Source organism: Rana temporaria, chromosome 2, assembly GCF_905171775.1.
Source record: "Rana temporaria chromosome 2, aRanTem1.1, whole genome shotgun sequence".
Taxonomy (NCBI): Eukaryota; Metazoa; Chordata; class Amphibia; order Anura; family Ranidae; genus Rana; species Rana temporaria.
The window spans coordinates 218,968,927-218,994,045 of record NC_053490.1 but is presented as its reverse complement, the minus strand read 5'-3'; the positions used below and the strand labels follow the sequence as shown (position 1 = coordinate 218,994,045).

Genomic DNA, 25,119 nt, shown 5'->3' with positions numbered 1-25,119 from the left:
GAAATAGTTTGTTGTAACACTGGGTATCTTGCCTAACAAGAAAGATATTACTTTTAATCTAAAACTATGCAGTGAATATAAATTGTATCTAGTAATTGAAAACCACTGTGAGGATTAAAATGTAATTTAAAAATGCAAATATGTACCACCTGCAAAAACTGTAATTTAAAAAAAAAAAAAAATGTAATGCTTTGTTATCATTGATTTTTTTATTGACCGCTGACAGTAATTGTACATGACATACATTTTATTTTTATTCATTTATTAGGGAGTGTTGCATATGTTTATTATTTTAATAATTAGAAGGCCAGGGGCTGCATCATTTACAACCCCCTCCCTGTTTTAAAGCAAGCATGTTTGTTTTTTGTCTTTTATGTTTTTCCAAAGCATAATTTTCTGATTTTTTTTAAAACACATAGACAGATGAAGGGAATTATTAGCAAAACTGCATGTTTTAAAATCACAGAAATTACCTAGTTTTCAGGATGGATGGTTTTATAAGATCTTTCTATGCAAATTGCTTTTTAAAAGCCTGATATAAGGAATATTAGGTACAATATATATCATCTTTAAGCCACAGTGACACCCAGTGGTGCACATATGCCATTTAAATAAACCAACTTACTGTGCTTGTGTGTACATTGACAGATTACTTTTTTAGAGTTTAAAAAAGTCTATCCTCTCACACCCTAGCAGATGAAAAAAGTATTATTTTTTTTCACTTTGGCTTCTAACAAGGAGGTGAATTTTCATTCTAAAATATATCATATAGTTGTGAACTACAGTGCATCCAGAAAGTATTCACAGCGCTTCACTTTTTCTACACTTTAATATAATACAGCCAGGGCTGCTGATAGGGGGGGACCACCAGCCCTCCTGTAGGGGTCCGGGCAAACAGGGGGCCCAGACAGCAGAGGTAATCATTGTGATCAGATGGAGGGGCAATTACAGAATTACTTCCCCTGCACCGATCCCCCTCCCTGTTCTGCCTTCTTCTGATCCCCCCCTCTGTGCCCCCTTGTCACTGTGCTGTCCCCCCATGGCACTGCTGGTTTACCTGCCTATCAGAGCCGCTGTCTCATAAAAAAAATAACAAATGATAAAATAAAATACATTTGAATACATTTTAACATTCTTTAAAAAATGATATAAAGATTTTTAAAAACTATTTTAAAAAGGGCCAATTCACACAGGTTCTCTGTTATGTCTGTGTAATAATGATTTTAATGTATTTTGTTTGTGAAAATATTGTTTTGATATATTTTGGGGGGCCCTGTCAGGTGGCTGTATGGGGCCCCGTGATTTCTAACAGCATCCCTACAGCCCTTATTTCAAAATGGATTCAATTCATTATTTTCCTCAAAATTCTAAAAAACAATACCCCATAACGACAACATGAAAGAAGTTTGTTTGAAATCTTTGCAAATGTATTAAAAATAAAAAACTATTTGAAACGATCTGGGAACCTTGGGCCACATATATAGGTATTTCTCTTACTCATGATGCCTCTTCGATTCCCGCAAACACTGTAAATTAGGTGTATAGCTTGTCTTATCCCCTTTCCTCCCTCTCTTCTTTGTCCCTTTTTTTTTTTTTTTCGACTTTTTCCCGCTTTCTTTTTTTTTTCTCCCCTTTAGGGGAGCCTAGTGATGTTTTGAAGAGGATTTATCCTTATTATATAGATAATTTTTAGGGTTAGAAATAATAACCTTTGATTTTAGATATTAAGGCCTGTTTTTTTTTTAATATAGCAACATAGGGTTTGGTTCAGAGTGTAATTCAGTATGTCGAAAGGATTCCGCTCGTGGTGCAGTTTGAACCCGATAGGGGCACCAGGAGATTATAAGTATCCTTATTTCTATTGAGTTAGCTTATATAAGGAGTCCTTTTTCTCTCTTACATCAATATATATATATTTGTTTAATTGTTTAACTTTTAATACTCACATATTTTATTACAATGTATGATCTTTTTTAATGTTTAATATTATTTGTTTTCTCTCCTTCTCAAATCTGAAGGGGGAGATTTTCTATCCCCCTCTCTCTGAAAGTCTTTTTTAGTTCCTGCTGACATTTACTAGGTTATGTCCATATTGATATGTATTGTGATTTATTGTACTTTTTTTTTTATTTCTGAAAATAAAAATAATTTGAAAAAAAAAAAAAAATTGTATTCACAGCCTTTGCTCAATACTTTGTTGAAGCTTTTGGCTAACTCCAGGTGGGCTATAATGTGCCTTTTACTGGGGAGTGGCTTCCATCTGTCCCCTCTACCATACAGGTAGATTGTTAGAGTGCTGCAGAAATGATTGTTCTTCTGGAGGGTTCTCCTCTCTCCATAGAGAAATGCTGGATTTGCCGCTTTAGGAAGAATCCTGGTGGTTCCAAACTTCTTCCATTTACAGATGGAGGCCACTGTGCTCATTGGGACCTTCAATGCTGTAGAAATGTGTCTGTACCCTTTCCCAGATCTGTGCCTCGATACAATCCTGTCTCGGAGGTCTATAGACAATTCCTTGGACTTCATGGCTTGGTTTGTGCTCTGGCATGCACTGTTAACTGTGGGACCTTATATAGACAGGTGTATGCCTTTCCAAATCATGTCCAATCAACTTAATTTACCACAGGTGGACTCCAGTCAAGTAGAAACATCTCAAGGATGATCAGTCAAAACAGGATGTACCTGAGCTCAATTTGTTTCTTGGCAAAGGCTGTGAATACTTATGTACATGTGATTTTCTTTTTGTTTTTTATTAAATTTGCCAAGATTTCAAACAAACTTCTTTCACATTGTCATTATGGGGTATTGTTTGTAGAATTTTGAGGAAAATAATTAATTGAATTCATTTTGAAAAAGGGCTGTAACATAACAAATTGTGGAAAAAGTGAAGAGCTGTGAATATTTTTGTGATGTACCGTGTGTGTTAGTATTTTTTTTTTTAATTCTCCCTTAAAGCAGAGGTTCTGTGGGAAAACATTTTTTTTTTTTTTTAAGACTAATCTGCTGCTGTTCCTATAGTACTTCGTTTACTCACATGTGCCGTTCTTGCAGCCGCCAGGATCCTCGTTTCCCAGAAAAGAATATTTTATAAAATAGTATGATGGACATTGCCATCTTAATTGTGGGCGCTCTGAAGCCCTCCTGTTCTTTCTTCCGGGATGCGTGAATGCTGATCTCCCAGCATTCACCGCGTAATCCCGCGCATGCGCAGTGTTGACGGCAAGCCGCGCCGTCAACACTGCTCAGTTGCCATCACAACAGCCTTAATTACAATGGGGAAGATGTATCCGCCCATATCACATGACGCGAGTCATGTGACCCGCGTCACGTGACAGCCCAGCTAGCGCGATACTACACGCCTAGCTATTTCGAATGATGTGCTCTGATTGGCATGCACGTTACTCCCTGGAGTCATACAATCAGCTTCCACAATGCACAGAGCCGTCGGGGAATATAGCGACACGCCCATTCCCCGATGGGATGAAAACCCGGAAGTAGAGGAGAGAAGAGGTAAGGGAGCATCGTGGAAAAAAAAATTCAACGCTATCATGCTTAAATAGGGTTAAAGCTATGAATGCTGTAAACTTCATTTTGAGGGTGAACCTCCGCTTTAAGTAAGATCTATACATCCATTATTTATAAAGAGCCTTTACTTAGGGTAGAAGCATAGACATCATTAAAAGGTCTCTATAAAACTTTGTTTTGGTGAACAGATTTTAGCACTGGTTATTTTTCATCAATAAATTGCCACTAGATTTTATTGCATTACAACGGAAAATTGAATATCAAATACCGCAATTTTGCTTTCCTTACTGGCTCCATGTCAGCACACACATGAGTAAGGGCCCCGTCAAACCCCCTCAATTATAGGTTGTTTAACTCATACATTTTAGCACCTGAGCCAGCACAGCGTTCTGTAACTAGCACTCCGAATGGGTGGCCAGGTGTGCTGACATGGAGCCAGTCAGGAAAGGAAAATTGCGGTAAGTATTTAAAATTTAACTCCACCATAGTTAAGACAGCTGGTTCAATACAATAGTGAGTAAGGAAAGTCTTGATGACCAAGTGCTGCCTTGCAGGTAGTTTCCATAGATACACCCTTCGCTGCTGCCCAGAGTGTAGAAATACTGAAAGTAGCATGCTCCCTGATGTCATCAGGCAATGCCAACCCCTTCACTTATAGGCCAAGGTTATAGCTTTAACTATCCAGGAAGTGGTTAACTTGCTGAATGCTTTAAGCCCTTGCTTGATCCTGTTGGAAATAGAAGGAGGTGAACTGAAGACTCTAGGTAGGATGTGACGACCTATAGGGGTTTCAGGTTCTCCGGATGTAAAGAGGACCGAGTTGGCCATCTCGAACCGAGAAGAATGTCGGCAGAACTATTTCTTGGATAGATGGAATACAGTAGGCACCTTCGACATGCATCCTAGCAGTGGAACTAGGACCACTCTGACCGCATAACAATTTTATGAATGGCTCCTTGCAGGCCAGGGCTGCCAACTCTGACATACCTCCCAACTTTTTGAGATGGGAACAAGGGACACCTACTAGCAAAATAATGTAGTCATAGGACACACCCCATGCCACGCCCCCTCCATGGAGAATTAATCCCCAAAAAAGTGCTCCCCCCCCCCCCCACTACTATTCCTTTATATTGGCTTTTGAAATTTACAGATGCAGCAGTTTATAAATTGAATGAAATGTTTAGCACTGGGAGGCACTTCTTAAAAAGATAAATAGTGCATTTTATATACAACTATACAGATCAGACCAAATGAGGGACAAATGAGGAGGAAAGAGGGACAGTGGGACATTGCTCCAAATCAGGGACAGCCCCTTGAAATTAGGGACAGTTGGAAGCTATGATCCCTGAGACTCTCCTTTGCAAAGGAGATTGTGACAAAAAGGCCACTTATAAGGTTAGATGCCAAAGGGACATATTTGCGAGAATGTATCCAAAGCCAGAAAGCCCAGGACCACAGGTAGGTGCCATTTAGGAAAGCAAAGTTTCCTAGGAGGCTTTAACCTCAGGACCGCTTAAAAATTGAACAACAAGGCTATTGTCGGCCCACTGAATCCCAGTGAAGGCATACAGGGCAGAAACATGACCCTTAAGTGTACTAAGACTCAATGGATTTTTTTCATCAGATATCCAATGAAGCTGACTTTCATCAGTCTTGCCTACACACCATCGGTTAAAAATCCGATCATGTCCAACGCGGTGACGTAAAACACAACAACGTGCAGAGAAAAATTAAGTTCAATGCTTCCGAGCATGCGTCGATTCTGAGCATGCGTGGACTTTTGACCGATGGATTTCCCCACAGACGATCGTTTTTTTCTATCATTTTTTTAACCATACGAAAATTTTAAAACAGGTTCTATTTTTTTTCACTGATGGGAAAAAAAACTGATAGGGCCCACACACGATCGGTTCGTCCGATGAAAATGGTCCATCGGTCCGTTTTCATCAGACGAACCGATCGTGTGTACAGAGCATTAGGTTCATATCTAGGCCTTTTTTGGGAAGGAAAAGAAGAAAAAGAAAGGCGCACCAGCCTAGTGTGTTACCGTTGACAATTTATTAGATAGGTATGATAATAAAAAACTACTCACAAGATAAATGGTATAAAAGGCTTGTCAACAACGATGTGATGAATACCCCTCGAACCACACTCCCTGATAGGGGGGGAAGGAGGTGTGTCACTGCCGGCTGACGCGTTTCGAGGCAACAAGGACCTCTTCATCAGAGCTCAGCAGAACAAACCCTTCCACAGTCACCCCCTTGATATACCTACACATGTGCGCAAGCCACGCCCACCGCCAGCCACAGGGGACCTCCCAGGGGCTGTCCAGACTCCTCCCAACAAATGATGGGCAGTCCTGGATGCTAAATACAAAAACAATGAGTGGAAAATGACAGCAATAACAGACCAATGAATGAAGAAATGGAAAGAAAAAGAAAAATGAAAATGAATAATGAAATGGAAGAAGCTGAGATGAAAGCACCATGTTATATACATGCTACCAGTCCCTGAAGGGCAGCAAGGCCACTGTTACCAGTTTTGACATTTGTGGAAATTTCCATGCGGAACATTGATTAACTGTTGTACAATCCACCCGTGCGCAGGAGTTTGTGTTTTTTGTCTATTACTTTTTTGGGAAGGACCAAAATATTACTTATTTGGGAAGAGGAAGGAGAGAAGCCTTGGGTGGAAACAAAGTCCTGGAACTTGATCCGCACTTAATGAAAGTTGCATTAGAGAAGATGGATAAAGCACTGGACCCTGAGATGGCAAACCCAGGGATACTGGAATTGACATTGGTGGCTTCAGAATCAGACACAAGAGAAACCACAGACGTTTGGGCCAGTTGGGTATTACTGCCGTGACTGTGACTTTTCCCTTCATCAGACTTCTGACAAAGTTGAAGATTAGCGGTATCAGTAGAAAGGCAGTCTAAAAAGACCACGCTGCTGCCAGAGTAACTGTCGCTGCTTCCTGTGGGCAAGGTAGACTGGTGTAAAAACACTGGCAGTTTGGCATTCGCTGGTGATGCAAATAGGTTCATCCCCGGCTGAAAAGCCCAACGTATCAACACTGACAGGTGTGTTGATTCAGGAACCACTTCTTCATTGTCTAACTGATGTCTTGAAAAATAGTGCGCCTCGAGAATGGAGGGACCTGGAATATAGGCTGCCTGCAGATGGAGAAGAATTGACAGAGCATCCCTGAATTGTAACTGTAAGGGGTTTGAAAGGCAGCACCCATCTCCAGGATGTTGGACACTATATTCTTCACTTGGCAGGACCACTGGTCTTGGGCTACTCTCACCTGGCACGAAGCTCCCCAGCCTCAAATACTGGCATTGGATGTGATTACTATCCAGGCAATTGGCAAAGGGGAGTGACCCAACAAAAAGATTCCAGGTGTCTAGCCACCAGCTCAGAATTTTCTTCCCCTGCAATGAGGTTTGAATCAATTGGCTCATGTTCTCTGACTTCCACTGGGACAGGAAACTGAATCCGCAAGCTCCGGCCTTTCACTGAGACCATCTGACCATGGCTATTGCAGCTACCATTGTCCCTACTACCTATCAGCACCGTTTTGGCTGCAAGAAAGTTGACTATCAGTGCAGAACAAAATCTCTGATGAATCGCTGAAAACTTCTACTCTGAAAGGGACACCGTGCTTTGATGAGTACATATACCCACTCCCAGGTATATAAGGCATTGACTAGGTGTGAGATTGCTTTTATTTATTTATTAAAGTTGAACAGCCAACCGAAGACCTGAAGAACCGACAGCACTAGCATCTGGTGTGAAGGAAGAGTTTCCAGATTCTGGACCGGCAAAAGCAGATTGCCTAGGTAATGGTAAAATCAAGCTCCTCTCTGCAGTAAAAGGACTCACTGGCTAATATGTAAATCTTTTGAGGTCAAGGTCAGCTCCTTGTCTATGGTATCCGATACTGCACCTTCTAGAGGCAGGGTCACATGCCTTGCCAACCTCAACAGGGCAGCATCCACAACAGGTGACCTGACCCATTACTTGAGGTCTTCTTTCCTGAAAGGATAAAGTCTGGATAAACAGTTGGGAAAAGAAAATTTGTTATTTATCTGGGGTCCATTTTCTCGTTGATGTATCTCTGAATTCTTTAAGAAAGAAAAAAAACGCTGTTTTCCCAATGTGGTTGAAATATTTCTTATTTTTTGGCGTGAGCCTCCAGCTCGTCCTCCCATACCAGGGTGCAACTGACCACCCTCACAAAATTCACCTTAGTGAAATCAAACATGCCCCTGCTCTACATTTTCATCTGAGTTTTCTCCCGGATCAGAGCCAGAGGCGTAAGCTTCAGAAGGTGTTGGTAGCTGCAACACCGGTTTCATCCTGGGAAGCAGATGCCATCCTGTGCACTGCAATGTGTCTCTAATTTAGCATATGCTTCCAAGGTGTCTTAAAACATTTTTTTCTTAATGACACTATTTTGATTTGTCTGCCTCCCTCTACCTCGTGGCCTCCAAGGAAGGGCCACATTTGTACAGGCCCAGCATCCCCTTGGTTGTGGCTATTAGTAATGACCAGACTCATCACGCTCCTGAGGTGGTTGAAGTTTAATGAAGGAGAAATGGAGAGATGGGATACATTGTGACTGGAATGATGCATCTCCTTGATCTGTATTCACGCCTTGAAGAGGAGGCACAGTCACCGGAAGAATGGTGAGTACTGGAAGGACTACAATAAATCTGTCATTCGCCAGACAGCTGACGAGGGAGGAGGGGAATGAGAGAAAAATGTTAAATAAAGTAATATATATAGAGCAACTGCCATATATCTTTGCATATGCTGGTCTTTTGGAGGGGTGGCTCTTGATTTGGCATTCTGCAATAAAAGTCAGGTTAACATCATGCTAAATGCTAAGGCAAAAACTCCTTCCAGGCAATCAGAAGCAATTACATACAAGAAAATACATGCGCAGTACCAGGCTTGGGTAGCAGGTGGCAGTGCAGAACAAAACATCTGTGCAGAGAGCTTAAAGCGGGGGTTCACCCTATAAAAAAAAAAAAATATATATTTTTCTTCTAGCATAAAATTAGGCATAGTAGCGCGAGCTACAGTATGCCTGTCTTAATTTTTTTATCCCCGTACTCACTGTGTAATCGTACATAGAAGATTCCGACTGCCCACGGGGAATGGGCGTTCCAATCCAGACGGAAGGTGATTGACGGCCGACTCTGGCGCGTCACGCTTCTCCGGAAATAGCCGAAATAGGCTTGGCTCTTCACGGGGCCTGCGCATAGTCTGTGTGCAGGCGCCGTGAAGAGCCGAGACCTACTCCGGCTGTCTTCGGGGAGCGTGACGTGCCAGAGCCGGCCGTCAATCACCCTCCCTCTTGAAAGGAACGCCCATTCCCCGCGGGCCGGAATCTTCTATGTACGATTACACAGTGAGTACGGGGATAAAAAAATTAAGACAGGCATACTGTAGCTCGCGCTACTATGCCTAATTTTATGCTAAAAAGTTGTTCTGCAGGGTGAACCACCGCTTTAAGAGAGAAAGGAAAAAAAAAAGCTGACCTGACATCTTGGCAACTTCTGTCTTGGATGAGCCTGTAGTCACTAGATTCAGCCTAGTCCAAGGCAATCCACACAGATCAGGAAGAATATTGTAGTTAAGCTGTCTGGCTGGAACGCAGGGCGTGCGTTCCAGCAACTCTGAAGCCAGGATCCTTGTTCCTTCCACGATGAAAAAAGTCATGCCAACCCTCCACACAGCTAGTTGAAGTGAGAGATGATACCGTTCTAAAAACTGCTGATCCCTTGGCTTTGCTTCTGTCCCACTAAACCAAAAGGGTGCTGGTTATGCACAGGTGCATTGGATAGAAGAAGATCTTAGACTGCCACACTCCATAAAACAATGTCTTTATTGTACAAATGAAATCCAAAAAACAACCAAAACGATGCAGTCAAAATGAAGTAAACAACAGGAAAAAGGTGACTGACATGTTTTTCACATCATGTGATGCTTAATCATAGCTCATAAATAAGCATCACATGATGTGAAACATGTCAGCCACCTTTTCCTGTTTACTTCATTTTGACTGCATCGTTTTTGTTGTTTTTTTGGATTTTATTTGTAGAATAAAGACATAGGGGCAGATCCACAGAGATCTGTACCCGCGCAGCGTATCAGAGATATGCTACGCCGCTGTACCTTACCTGGCTTTAAATCGAATTATTAAAGATTTTGCGCCGTAAGTTACGGCGGCGTAGTCTATCTCTGGCGGCGGAATTCAAATTGGCGATTAGGGGGCGTGTTTCATTTAAATGAAGCGCGTCCCCGCGCCGAATGAACGGCGCATGCGCCGTCCCTAAATTTCCCGCCGTGCATTGCGCTAAATGACGTCGCTAGGACGTCATTTTTTTTAACATAGACGTGAATTACGTCCATCCCGATTCACGGACGACTTACGCAAAGAAAAAAATTCTAATTAAACGCGGGAACGACGGCCATACTTAACATGGCAAGTCTAACTATACGCCGCAAAACACCAGCTTTAACTATACGCCGGAAAAAGCCGACTAGAGACGACGTAAAAGAATGCAATGGCCGCGCGTACGTTCGTGGATCGTCGGAAATAGCTAATTTGCATACCCGAAAACGACGCTAACTCCACCCAGCGGACACCGAAGTATTGCATCTAAGATCCGAAGGCGTACAAAGCCGTAAGCCTGTCGGATCTAACCCAGATGCCGTCGTATCTTGGTTTGAGGATTCAAACTAAAGATACGACGCAGGAAATTTGAAAGTACGCCGGCGTATCAGTAGATACGCCGGCGTACTCTCTCTGTGGATCTGCCCCATAGTTTTAAGGAGTGCGGCAGTCCAGGAAATTTTTCTATCCAATCCTCCACACAGCCAGGATTTACCAAGCCACATAACAAATTCCCCCGAATACTAGCAGCAGGGTTCCCTCACCCTGCTCCATTTAAAAGCACTCAGTGGGGACTGCATCCAGACAGCCATGGATTTACCCCAGCAAGGTAGGCACTGATTGCTCCTGCTATCACTGTGAGGAGGAAAAAAGAGGAATGCAGTGCTGGCTCAGGTGCTAAAATGTATGAGTTAAACGACCTATGATTGTGGGGGTGGGTAGGGCCCTTACCCATGTGTGTGCTGACATAGAGCTGTCAGGATTTTTTTTTTTACTTTGTTTAAGTATCATTCCTAGTGCCACTGTGTGCATGGTGTTAGGAATAGATTTGGATAAGGATCATGTTTAGGGATCAGTTTAAGGGTCAGGGGTCAGGGGTTAATGTGGTATTAATCCCTCAGCATTGTTTATCATAACACAATAAGCACTTTAAGAAAAAAAATCCCCAGTAAATTAATATTTTTAAATTCTTACCCCAACACATCTTGTCTTTACAGGAAAGTTTTAACAGTGGGCAGTACAGTTTCCAGTCTGTTAGCTTAAAAGGGGAGGGGGAGGAAGAGGGGAGTGCCTTGCCATCATGCTAAAGGTCTGTGTGTTTCTATTGATGCACATAGTATAGGGAGGCACAACTCTAGTCCCTGCATGAAAGGCTGACTCTAGGTCCACCATTTGAAATAATGAGGCCCTGTACAGCCTTCTCAGGGGGCCCCATGCACCATCCACTACCCTGCACCCTTTTGCATCCCCCTTTACACCTCACACTGCACTCCCTGCATCCCCCATTACTTTAACACTCTGCATCCCAAGTACTCCAACATCCTGCATCACCTGTACTTTGCATCCTTTACCCCATTACACCACATTCTGCATCCCACACTACTCTCTCTATTCCCCCATTACACCTCACTTTGCCGTACTCTGCATTCCCAAATACTCTATATGTACCCCTATTACTCCTCATTCTGCAGCCCCCTAGTACCCCACATTCTGAACCCCCTGTACCTCCCACTACCCCACAATCTGCACTCCCTGCATCCCCCATTACACCTCACTCTGCACCCTTGACAACCCCCAGTACCCTACATTAATGAACCCCTGCATTTCCCACCACCTCACATTCTACACCCCCCTCCCCACCTCTTTACACCTCACTCTGCACCCCACAGTTCCCATTAACCTGCAACCTGCACCCCCTGCATTCTCTTTACACCCCACTGTGCATGAGAAACCGCAGCCTGTGGTGGGAGGAACCTTTATTCAACACATCCAGAAGTAGATATCTGCGTCATCCCGAGATCAGCTACAGAGAAGAAATTCAGCACACAGACAACTAGAGAGGTAAGTATAAAGCATCTTCTTTTGACCCTTTAGTTGAAGGGTCATGTAACGGACACATGCATGCTGCCGAGACAGTTAAAATCTTCGTGCAGGGGGACTACAAGGAACTGCATGGCTTGTCACAAATGGATGTACCACATTGTATTCTGAGCTCAAAGGGTTAATTGGACAAGTCTCTTTCATTGCTGGAATGCTAATGTTCCCTTCGCATACCTAATGAACCCTCTTTGTGTGCAGGTAAACAGCCCCCCTGTGAGGTGTATGCTGATGGGGATTATGTGTGAGTGATAATTGTTTTAAAGGTTAATTGAATTCTATGTGCCTGGCCAGGAAATGTTAAGTGGGGTGAGGTGCCGAAGCGTCTAGAAACTGGCCAAGTGATTAATTCAAGGAGATGTCATTGTTTCAGGGGGTCTGTGTTGAAGCCCCCTACTGGGAAAAGGGGAGGGCGGAAACTGTCATTGTTCTTGTAACAGTTGTAACCAGATATAAGCAGGTGAAATATGCCAAATAAAGTCAGTCTACTTGACCCTTCAAACGTAGCACGTCTCGTTTCTTGGAAGGGCGTTCGATGGGATATACCGGCGGTACCTGCATATCGCAGCTTGCCAGGGAAAAGGACGTCTCAAACGGCTGAGACCCTCACTACCAGTGGGTAGCCGTTACATTGGTTGGCAGTAGTGGGATGGTCCTTTTATCCAAAGAGCAAGTTCTGAATGGAGTCGCAGTACGCCAGGCTGAAAAGATCCACACTGAAAGATCTACTGGAGATTCGTGGTAGGAGCGCCAGCAACAGACCACGGAGGGAGCTGATAGCTGACCTGCTGGAGCTGGACGAAATGGATGGATCCATGGAAGGAACGGAGCCCCTTGCACCGGTCAGCGAAGAAGATGTAATTACTGGGATTGTACAGCGGAGATTATCCTTGTATCCAGAAACGTCCGTGGAACTAATCAACCAGCTGTTCCGGGAAGCAAGGGAAGAAATACAAACGAAGAGGGGACAAGAACTGGAACTGGTAAGAGCGAGACAGCCCATTACACCTGCAGTTCCTACCCCCCCACCCGCTGCTACAGGAAAGAAAATACCGTTCACTGCATTTAAAGCTTTTGTAGAAAGTGAGGAGGAAATCGATGGATATTTGGCGGACTTTGAGAGACAGTGCTCACTACACCAGGTACCACCAGACCAATGGGTCACTATTTTGTCGGGGAAACTGTCGGGCAAAGCCAACGAAGCCTTTCGGGCTCTCGCTCCAGAGGATATTTTACAATATCAGCAAGTTAAAAAGGCGCTGCTAACCCGATATGCCGTAACGCCAGAAGCCTACCGCCGGCGCTTCCGGGAGTCCAAGAAGATGGCTGTGGACTCCCACATGGAATGGGCCAACCAGTTACAAAGGGTGGCATCCCTTTGGGTCCAAGGGTGCAAGGCCAACACCGGGGAGGAAGTATTGCAGCTGTTCCTAATGGAACATTTCTTCCAAGACCTGGCCGCAGACATACAAGACTGGGTACGAGATCGCCGTCCCGCTAACTTAAACGAGGCGGCTCGGCTAGCAGATGAGTACGCGGAGACAAGGAAAGTAAGCCAGGGTACGACGCGGCTGGCTCAGAAGGTAGAACCGCGTACTCCAACCGTCACCCCACGCCCCGAGTTTCGGGCTCCAGTCCCACCACGTCCTCAGGAGCCTAGCAACTACCCCCGGGATTCGCCTAGGGTGACGTGCCATCACTGCAGCGACACGGGACATATTGCTCGTTATTGCCCTTTGAGAGCTACAAATAACAACTGGAGACGCACAACACCCAACACAGAGGTCACTCCATCACGTCCCTCTGCGGCCCACTGCCTGGAGACCGAGGGGGGCCCTGAGGAATGTCTGGGAATTTGGTATGAGGCAGACCCAATACAAGCGGCCTCTCCGGATAACCGTCAGCATCACCGTCAGGAGGTACGAGTGAATGGACAAGTAGCACAAGGCTTAAGAGATTCCGGGACTACTATCACTCTGATTCAAAAACATCTGGTAAAGCCAGAGAACGTGTCCACTCGCACAGTTGCCGTCCGGGTCGCAGGGGGTGCTGTATTTCGCGTACCCACCACCCGTGTGCACTTAGACTGGGGAGCCGGGTCAGGAAAGACCACAGTTGGTATCATGGACAACCTACCTGCCGAGGTGGTGCTGGGCAACGACATTGGCCCTCTGACTTCGGCTTATTTACCTACACCTGCTGCTGCTTGTCCCGGGACCACCCGCGTTGCTGGAATCAACCCGCTTGCTGCTGAGAACCGGGTAAGACTACCTTCCCCGACATGTACTGTAGATCCGGCACAATATCACAGTCTAAAATGGGAATGTGACAAGTTGGCCAGTGAGAAATCAGAGATGCAACGACACTATGTCACGTATTATGAGATGTCCCGTGGCTTGAACATTGAAATGCACAAACAGGCGGAAATTGTCAAAAGATTAAATGGGATTTGCATCCAGGTGGTGCCGTATCTGTCCCAAGAGCATCAGCAACAGGTTTTGGGAGCCATTGAGAGAGCAAAACAAGTGACTGTTCCAGAATTGAATTCTATTCTTCACCGTCACCATCAGCTACCGACCTGGTAAGCCAATGGGAAGGCCGACGGATTGTCCAGGCAAACGGAACTTTTACCCTAACAGCAGACCGGACATCCCCAAGTTGATCCGAAAAGGATCAATCCGGGTCTGCCGGAGTGTTCCACAAAGGGGGAGTAGTGTAACGGACACATGCATGCTGCCGAGACAGTTAAAATCTTCGTGCAGGGGGACTACAAGGAACTGCATGGCTTGTCACAAATGGATGTACCACATTGTATTCTGAGCTCAAAGGGTTAATTGGACAAGTCTCTTTCATTGCTGGAATGCTAATGTTCCCTTCGCATACCTAATGAACCCTCTTTGTGTGCAGGTAAACAGCCCCCCTGTGAGGTGTATGCTGATGGGGATTATGTGTGAGTGATAATTGTTTTAAAGGTTAATTGAATTCTATGTGCCTGGCCAGGAAATGTTAAGTGGGGTGAGGTGCCGAAGCGTCTAGAAACTGGCCAAGTGATTAATTCAAGGAGATGTCATTTTTTCAGGGGGTCTGTGTTGAAGCCCCCTACTGGGAAAAGGGGAGGGCGGAAACTGTCATTGTTCTTGTAACAGTTGTAACCAGATATAAGCAGGTGAAATATGCCAAATAAAGTCAGTCTACTTGACCCTTCAAACGTAGCACGTCTCGTTTCTTGGAAGGGCGTTCGATGGGATATACCGGCGGTACCTGCATATCGCAGCTTGCCAGGGAAAAGGACGTCTCAAACGGCTGAGACCCTCACTACCAGTGGGTAGCCGTTACAGGTCACTTCACCCTTCTCTCTCTCTCTATGCCCATCATTGATGCCTGTTTAAATTAAACCCTCCTACAGCCAAGGAAGCTACTATTTTAGCCTTGCTTTGATCTACAGTTGCCATTGTGCTGCATGTTTGATCAGTTATGATTCCAGACATTTAAAGGCTTGTCAGTTCAGTTGAGAGCTTACATAAGTATATGAGTTAATATAACAGATATCGTTTAAGACATGCCGTTAAATTGATGGGTTTAGGTCCACAATATGAAGATTCTGTTCAAAGTTTTATAACAACATTGCTCAGCATAGATATATACAGTATGTTAATCAAAAATGTATGGTGCCTTTAGAAAACTAAGCACAGAAACTGATCCCTATATGACTTATCTGTTTTGGGTGGTGTTATCCTTTGTATGCTATGTTCGACAATTGTGCTACTATCATGATGTCAGCTTATTTCTTATTGTCTCCTCTACACCGATACATTTGTGTATTGCACAGTGAGTGGGAATATGTGATATAGAGAAATGTTACCTAAAACCCTTAACATAAATTTGAATTAATTATTAACAGTGAGTAAGGATAATCTCAAATATAAAGAAAATGTCAATTATGTTAAAATCTATTTAACATAATACATATATTTTGCATGAAAAGACTGCTTCCAAGCCAAATTCTAAAATAGCTTGTTTCATGTACAATAAACATTATTAGAATAAAGGTACCCTTATATATGAAATTATTGGCTAGATTTGGAAAATGACCTTTATGTCTTTTGGTGCCAACAGATTACTGAGGATACCCCAACTGATGGATCTATGGGCATATATAATAACTGACCATGTTGGGTATCTTTTGCTGATTTTAGTTAACTTCAGCCAAATAAACTGGTGTTTATGAAGCCTGGCCATGCATCCTTTTGCCCTGCCAAGGCCTGGAAAATCTGGATTTACAGCTACAACTTCATCTCTTCTTTATCTTTATTTAAGCAAACCCCCCAACATAGGCCTTAATTGGCCCTAAGAATGCAAGTCTCCCTAAACGCAAAAGGCAACTTTATTTTTAGCTGTGAAAATTACAATTGCACAATCCCCTTCAGTGGCGGTGCGTCCATAGAGGGCACAGGAGCGCCGCCCCCTCTCTCTCCTGTGCCGCCACTGATCAACAATACATATGCATTGCATGAATCCATGTATTGTTGCTGCCCCCTGGTGAGCACCGGCCATCTGAATAACGGCAGCTGGTTGGCTATCAGAGCCAGCCTGAGGGCTGTAATCTGCTTCCAAATAGTCAACCAGGGGACGAACGGGGGATGCGTTCCCTGGTTAACACTGACAGGCGTCTCAGCCAATCAGGCGTCTCAGCCAATCAGGTTTACCGGTAACCTGATTGGCTGAAGCATCATCGAGGGCGGGAGAAGACATCGAGGGACGGTGGAAGGAGGATAGCTGACCCCAGAAAGGTAAGTGCCGGGTGGGGGGCAGCAATCTGGCAGCATTTTACAGGGCACAGTGGCGACAATTGATGGCACAGTGGTAACAATTGATGGCACAGTGGCTGCGTTTGATGGCATGGCACAGTGGCTGCATTTGATGGCACAGTGACTGCGTTTGGCATGGCACAGTGGTGACAATTGATGGCCACAGTGGCGACAATTGATGGCAGAGTGGCTGCGTTTGATGGCATAGCACAGTGGTGACAATTAATGGGCACAGTGCCGATAAATTATGGCACAGTGGCTGCATTTGATGGCATGGGACAGTGGCTGCATTTGATGGCATGGAACAGTGGCGACAATTGATGGCACAGTGACTGCATTTGATGAGCACAGTGACTGCATTTGATGGGCACAGTGGCTGCGTTTGATGGGCACAGTATCTGCGTTTGATGGGCACAGTGAGGCTGCAATTGTTTTTTTTTTGTTTGTTTGTTTGCGCCCCCCAAAAATTTTAAGCACCAGCCGCCACTGATACCCATTAATACAGTTTGTACATATCAAATTAAAGGTGACATCAATAATGATTAAAGAGAATCTCAACTCTTTACTCAATGATAGAACAAATCAATCTAAAATATATGGTTCCCCTGAATTAAATATCTATCAATATATGCCAACAATGCTCTAGACGGGTCCCAAGGGGAAGACAACTATATAATATATATATAATATATATATATAATATATATATATATATATATATATATATATATATGATGTAATCCAGGTATAAATATTTCATTTAACGTATCACACAACAGTATTAGCTTTGCCATGTTAAGATTTAACAATTTTATACTTCCTTAAATAAATACACCCTTTAAGCCTTTCCCCTTACGACAACTATAATCCCCATATTAAAAATAAATGAATGAACATTTGAAATTTGCAGTGTTACCTTCATGGGAACATAGATCACATTACCTTAACGTTTACTCTCATGAGGAATATGCTATAGATATAACCAGTGCTTCAGATTTTGTACTTGCTTTATATTATAAATATGTTTTGAAATCATTGAATATATGTAATATTTTACTTTTATTGTAGCAATAAAAGTTATTGAAAAGAAACAATGGATCTTCTGGTGGTGAAACTACCCTCTAAGAGACGGTTCACACTGGGGCAACACGTCTTCCAGCGTGACTTTACATGCAACTTGGAGACAACTTGAGCGCAACTTCAGCACTACTTGGAGTGACTTACAAAGCGACTTCAAGTCGCCTCCAGGACAGGCAACTTTGCCCGTGGCCAATCACATAATAATCAGCTCTGTGGAAGGAAGGGGTTTGCCTTAGAAAACTTTTTTCACTTCCTGGAAAGTTGCTTCAGTTAAGACAGGGGATCCGACTTGGAGGCAACTTCCATTAAAATCAATGAGTACAAGTCGCCTAGAAGTCGCCTTGAAGTAGTACAAGAACCTTTTCTGGTGTGCATTAAGATGGCTCTCATTCACTTCCATAGGATTTGTCATGTCGCGCGACTTGGGGCGACACAAGTCGCTCCCCAGGTCGCGTTGGTGTGAACCGGCTCTTAATGAGGCACTTGGATTTGACATAGCTTATGCTCTTTAATGTTTATTCTCGATTTACCACAACAATTGATTTACGCATGCTTCTATTTTATCTGCAGATCCTTACCAACCCAAATCATCATTTTACAGACAGCTCATTATATAAAGAGGTTACCTTAGTTGCATGGGATCCTTCTCCATATTACGCTGATCTTCATATGGTATGATTCATTTTTCAGCAATAACTTTCTAATCTTTGTAATATTTTTTAGCTGTGTAATTATATTTATAGGCTTGAGATACCAACGTGATATTAAAGCAGTATAAGATCCAAAAGCAAATACTTATTATATTGCAACTTACAAATTCTTAGATGTGAATGGCTGCATTAGTTTCCTTTTTTAGGCTTTTGTTTCTTCTATTTTCATCTGATAATCTAGCCAGCATGTCTGATTTTCACAGCACAAATTCTCCAGCAGAATGTATCATTTTATAACACTGGCAGGGGTGATTAAATGATCAACATTTATTCATGCAAAAGCAAAACAACTGTTTGCTGTAACTGCTTATAAAACTGTGAGCTGGAGTTTGACTTCAAATTGTTAGTTTATCGGAATCTGATAATACATTTAACACTACCCTCCCCCCAGACTTACAATGCTGCTTTCTGCTGTGCCTCCTGTTCTCACTCATCCCGAGTGGTGTCTCACTAATACAGGAGGTGTGTTACTGACCAGATCACCAGGAGAAAACAGAGGGACAAAGAAAAGAAAACTAATGTAGCCACCACATCTAATGATTGGTAAGCTGCCATATATAACATTTTTGGTTTTGGGTTTAATACCACTTTACTTCTCCACTGCAAGATGACCACCAGGAGTAATGGTAGCAGCCTGTGTGTAAAATTATACTCGGGATTTCAGACTTGCTGTGGAAATGCAGTGCTGTTAAAGATGTACTACAGCCTGGATAAAAATCATCAAAACTTACATAGTGCCAGACTTTGTACTTGTAGATTTACAGGTTTGGTGGTGAGGTTCCTATTGGATTGTGTAAATAGCTAATTGGTGTCCTGGACCTACAGAAGTAGCACACTGTCAGAGAAAATGCTTATTTTCCCACTGCAGGTTCACCATTTTATAGGCATTATAATTTAGCTCCCAATAGTGCAAAAAATAGAATGTATATAGGATGTGACTCGCTTTACTATGTAATGTTGTTTCCTGATATCCTTCTGCGATCTCAACACACTACTGTCATTGCTGCCACCTGTATGCACTATAGAATGTTAAGTGGTCATTGCGTGTTTTTCTGGAGCACTGATTTGACCAACATCTATGTTTTCAAAAGCTTAGATATTTCTCTGCCTTTCTTCCGTAGTGGTACCACAAACCAGACTACAATCTTTTCCCGCCTTATGAGCAACATCGGGAAAAAAATCCTGACCAGCCATTTTATATTCTTCACCCAAAGTTCACATGGGAACTGTGGAAAATCATCCAAGAGAACAGTGAGGAGAAGATACAACCGAACCCTCCATCATCTGGTTTCATTGGTAGGTGTGTTGGGCATACTAATTAACTACAGGATGTACTTCAGTGATGACACAATGCAGCCTTTAGCTTTATATCCTCAAGCAGAATGCTTAATGGCCACTATTGATCGGAAAATAATTATCCCACACAAAATTAAAGCTTGCTACCGCAAGTGTGTGGTGGAATATTTTGTTAATGGGACAAGTCGCATAAGTGTTGGTATCAATTAACATTCCACAAGGTATCAGTGCCCTAAGGTGTATTTGGAATGCAGCGAGTTCAACAGGACAAAGGAATATAGATTAGTGTTAACACATTAGCCTAATTAGTCATAAATCATAATTACGGTAGTAAAGCAGCGAAAAAATAGAAAGATTCTTTACTTTTTTTTTTACCAATTTCATTTAAATATACACATCATTGTTTGCTTTTTAAAGATGTTATAATAATACAATATGATTATAATACATTCTGTTCAGTTCCACAACGTTTGTTGCTAGTCAGTACATTTTATTAGGATGCATTCCAAGAAATGTATTTATTTGCTTAAAGCAGGGGTGTCAAACTCAATTTAATCGTGGGCCGCATCAGCATTATGATTGCCCTCAAAATGGTCAGTTGTTTCTGTAAGATTAGATGTCCAGCGCATCCCCTCCCCTTTACATTAGATGTTAAGAGCCACCCCACCATCAGAAGTTGAGTCCCCCACTCATAGTGCAGTGAGTGCGTAGGTCACCCCCCTTTCCTTATGCTGTTGCTGGGAAGAAGCTGGATGCGTTGCTTGAAAGCAGAAAGTAAGGGTCTGAAGTAGGACCAGAGGAGGGATGGAGCTCTCCTGCAGTTGCAGGAGAGGTGCAAGGGCCACATGAAATGGCCTGGAGGGCCGGATTCGGCCTGCGGGCCTTGTGTTTGACACATGTGGCTTAAAGAGTAACTCCACTTTGGTGAGAGAAATAAAATCCCCCCTGGATGATCAATGTATATTGCAAAGATTTGTAACAAACCTTGCTGCAGATTTCTATGTGTTTCTGCTCTGAAGAAATAGCTGTTTGTTTTACCATGTCCTTTGCAGACTGTTGCAATCTGATTCTGAATAGGAGGGTCTGGTTCATTATAGCTCACTCAGTGGGTGCACTCTCATTATTCTAATGAGAAAAGCTGCTGGGTCTGCATCCCTTTAGAAGTATTTACCTTTGCGCAATATCACTCCCTCCCCACTCCCAAAAACTGAAAGTCCTATTCCAGACTTCTAGGAAAATCAGTGAGCGTAAGCTGGAAATTACATTTCTGGGGGCATTTTGCACACCATCGGTGTACAAAATGCCTTCAGGTTGCAATGTTGCATTAGTTATTGCAGAAATTAACAGCAGCTTTAGACTGAAAAAGCAATATAATTTGTAATACCATTAAATTACAACATGGCTTGTGTAGAAATTGTATAAGCTATATTCTTTTTTTTTTTTTCCTTTTTTTTTTTTTTACAAAAGTGGAATTAACTTTTAACTCTTGCAGAAAACCTTATATTTCTATAGAGCATTTTGAACTCTTAATTATGTCCTATTGCAATCATTCATCAGCCCTGTTCTGTACTAAACTATATAATTTACATAAATAAACGTCATTTTCCGTGAAAGATGACCCCAACTTCTGGCTAGGAATGAGTAGCCGATTTTGCCAAACTTATGAAATGACAGATTTTCTCACCATGCGGCATGTCTATTTTTTTTCATGTGACACTGCTAGATGGAATTAGCTAAACAAAAAGTTCCTCTTTAAAGCTAGGAGTGTCCAGTGCTCCTAGTTACTACACCCAATCTCTTTGTGATATGGCTTTGACTAGCACTGGTGATGAATGGACGATGGCATGGCTTTGTTGAGAAACAAAGCTGTTCTTCACCAGCTATGCTGACAGTGATCATAAGGCTTTTTTGATAAACCAAGCCATGTATATCCAATTACAGTGCTAACATTATGATTAGGATTACTGTTAGCATTAGGCCCTGTACACACGCTCGAACATGTCCGATGAAAATGGTCCGCGGACCGTTTTTATCAAACATGTCTGCTAGGAGATTTTGGTCTGATGGTTGTACACACCATCAAACCAAAATCCCCGCGGACAGACAGCGCGGTGACGTGGCGGTGACGTTGACGTCGCCACGTACGCAAACCAGGAAGTAAAATGCTTCCACGCATGCATCGAATCCATTCAGCGCATGCGGTAGATTTCGGTCTGCTGGTTAAGCGTACTAACCAGCAGACATGTCGGACGGACGGGTTTCCAGCAGATAAGTTTTAAAGCATGCTTTAAAACTTTTGTCTGCTGGAAACCTGTCTGCTAGGCTGTACACACGGTCGGATCTGTCCGCTGAAACTGGTCTGCGGACCAGTTTCAGCAGACATGTTCGATCGTGTGTACAGGGCCCGAGGGTTAGAAATGTCTGCCACAAGGGCTGGTACAGGATAGTTCAAACAAGTTTTCTGAACTCTGCAAATACATTTAATTCCCATTGTGTCCCCTTCAATACACCCCAAAACTACATAAACCACTTAATAACCGTGACACTTTTTGTGATACGGCAAAGCGTTGCTTTAACTGACAATTGCGTGGTCATGCGACGCTGTACCCAAACAAAATTGATGTCCTTTTTTTTTCCACAAATTAAGCTTTCCTTTTGTGGTATTTGATCACCTCTGCGGTTTGAATTTTTTGCGCTATAAACAAAAAAAACACGACAATTTGGAGAAAAAAATATATTTTTTACTTTTTGTTATAATAAATATTCCCAAAAAATGTAAAAAAAATGAATTTCTTCATCAGTTTAAGCTAATATGTATTCTACTTATTTTTGGTAAAAAAAAATCCCAATTAGCTTATATTTATTGGTTTGCGCAAAAGTTATCACATCTACAAAATATGGGATAGATTTATGGCATTATTATTATTATTATTATTTTTTTTTTTTTTTACTATTAATGTCAGTGATCTGATTTTTAGTAGGACTGCAACATTGCGGCGGACAGATTGGACCCTTTTTTGGGACCAGTGACATTTATACAGCGGTCAATGCTATAAAAATGCACTGGTTACTGTATAAATTACACAGACAGGGAAGGGATTAATGCCAGGGGCTTGCGCCATCCTATCTTAGATTGCAATGTTTTGGCTGACCGCTAGGTGGCGCTTCCATTGTGGCCGGCGTAGATTATGTAAATGAGCTTTTACGACGATTCCCGAACGAACGCGAGCCCGCCGCAGTCGATTAACGTTGTTTCCGTAAGGCCTTAGGCGGCCTAAAGTTATTCCACCTATGAGGTGGAATAACAATGTTAAAGTATGGCCGCCGTTCGCGCCGCAAGGTTCGAATTTTTTATGTTGTTTGTGTAAGTCGTCCGCGAATCGGGAGTTATGTCGTTTACGTCCGCGTCGAAATCAATAGGCCCGTACGGCCTACTTAGCCGCAATGCGCACTGGGAAATATAGTCGCCCGGCGCATGCGCAGTGTCTAAAAACGTCAAAAGAATTAGGCGCCCTTACGCCCGCTCGTTTTAGGCTACATCGCCGTAGATTAGCAGGTAAGTAGATTGTGAATCACTACTAGCCTAACTAATTTACGGCGGTGTAGCCTAAAAAGGCTAGGCTAGGCCGCCCTAAAGTTAGGCCAATCTACGTGGATCTACCTAGTAGTGTTTACTTAACTGTGTCCAAAGTGCAGTTTCTCTCAGGGGCTTTGTTCCTCTGTTATCAGCATGAAACACTTGTGAGAAGTCTTCCCGACACATGAGATAAATATATTTGTGTCGGGGGGAAGCTCAGCAGACAGCTTTTCTATTCAGAAATCAGTTCTGCTGTGTGGAGGGGGTGCCTTTCCTCCAATCAGCTCTCACACTGTTACTAAAGCCTCTCCCCTCTCCTCCTCTGTGCTCCTGACCGATGAAGAAAGATTTTCACGCTTTTCTGCCCTTTTGAAAGGATTTAGAGATGGGAGGACTGCAGCTAACCAAGTAAAACTTGAGAATTCTTCAAAAAGACAGTATGCAAACTCAATGTAAAGTATGGGCAATACGTTTAAAAGGCTCACGGTAAAAGCTAAGAATATAACTGAATATGTAAAAAGGAAATATAGGATGCAAAAATTCAAAACAAATAGCAGATTGTAAAAGGTAGTAGGACAAACCCCCAAAAATTCTTCAAATATATTAATAGTAAAACGGTCAAGTCTGAGCATGTAGGCCCTTTACAATATAATCTAGAGTGGGTGACTGGAGACAAAGAGAATGCAAATTTATTAATTACTTTCTTTAGCTCTGTGTATACAAAGGAGCATGGGGGAGCTCATGTCCATAATGGGGATGGTATTGACACAGCCCCAAATGATCCACAAAAGTAATAGGGCCTAGAAATATTTAGACAGACTAAAGGTGAATAAAGCACCTGGACCAGATGGCATTTACCCACGGATACAAAAAAATTGAGCTCTGTTATTTCAAAGCCATTGTTTCTAATTTTTAGGGACTCGATAATGACTGGAATGGTACCACTGGATTGGTGTGGGGCCAATGTGGTGCCCATATTTAAAACGGATCAAAGTTTTTACCAACTAACTATAGACCTGTTAGTTTAACTTCTAAAGTTGGGAAGATGCCGGAGAGTTTAATCACTTGCCAACCAGGCCAATTCTGACATTTCTCTCCTTCATGTAAAAATCATAATTTTTTGCTAGAAAATTACATAGAACCCCCAAACATCATATATGTTTTTTTTAGCTGGGACCCTAGAGAATACAATTGCAGTCATTTCAACTTTTTATGTTGCGCTGTATTTTTTCAGAAAAAATTATAATTTCATGCTTTAAAAAACAATCAGTAAAGTTAGCCCAATTTTTTTGCATAATGTGAAAAATGAAGTTACGCCGAGTAAATAGATACCTAAAATGTCACGCTTAAAAATTTCTCTCGCTCTAACGTTCGCGGCGACACCTCGCATGTGTGGTTTGAACACCATTTTCATGTGGACGGGACTTACGTATGTGTTCGCTTCTGTTAATTTTACCTAAATGTTTTTAGTTTGACACTTTAAAATTCAAAATAAAAATAAAAATTTTGATCCCTTTTATTCCTATTACAAGGAATGTAAACATCCCTTGTAATAAGAATATGACATGATAGGACCTCTTTACAGTGAGATATGGGTCAATAAGACCCCACATCTCGCCATCTCACTAGGCTGGGAAGCCTGAAATAAAAAAAAATTAAAATAAACAATCTCAGCTTCCCAGCCGAGGCGGCACCGTTTTTTTTTAATACAGAGGCCGGGCGTGACATCATAACATTGCGCCCGGCCTCCAACGATCATAGAGACTCCAGCGACCATCTGGTCCACCGGAAATCTCTATGGTGGACATCTGGGGGCGGAAGATCCGTTTTTCAACTC

At 42.7% G+C, this 25,119-nt stretch overlaps 1 protein-coding gene across 3 annotated transcripts in view; it reads left to right on the top strand.

Moving 5' to 3' along the window:
- ST6GAL2 (ST6 beta-galactoside alpha-2,6-sialyltransferase 2) overlaps positions 1 to 25,119 on the top strand; it is a 241,040-nt gene that overhangs the window by 194,586 nt on the left and 21,335 nt on the right. For all 3 annotated transcript variants that reach the window (XM_040336457.1, XM_040336456.1, XM_040336455.1), the window contains 2 exons: positions 18,270 to 18,371; positions 19,531 to 19,705. In XM_040336457.1, the coding sequence (XP_040192391.1) occupies positions 18,270 to 18,371; positions 19,531 to 19,705 (277 nt within the window). The remainder of the gene's footprint in view (positions 1 to 18,269; positions 18,372 to 19,530; positions 19,706 to 25,119) is intronic.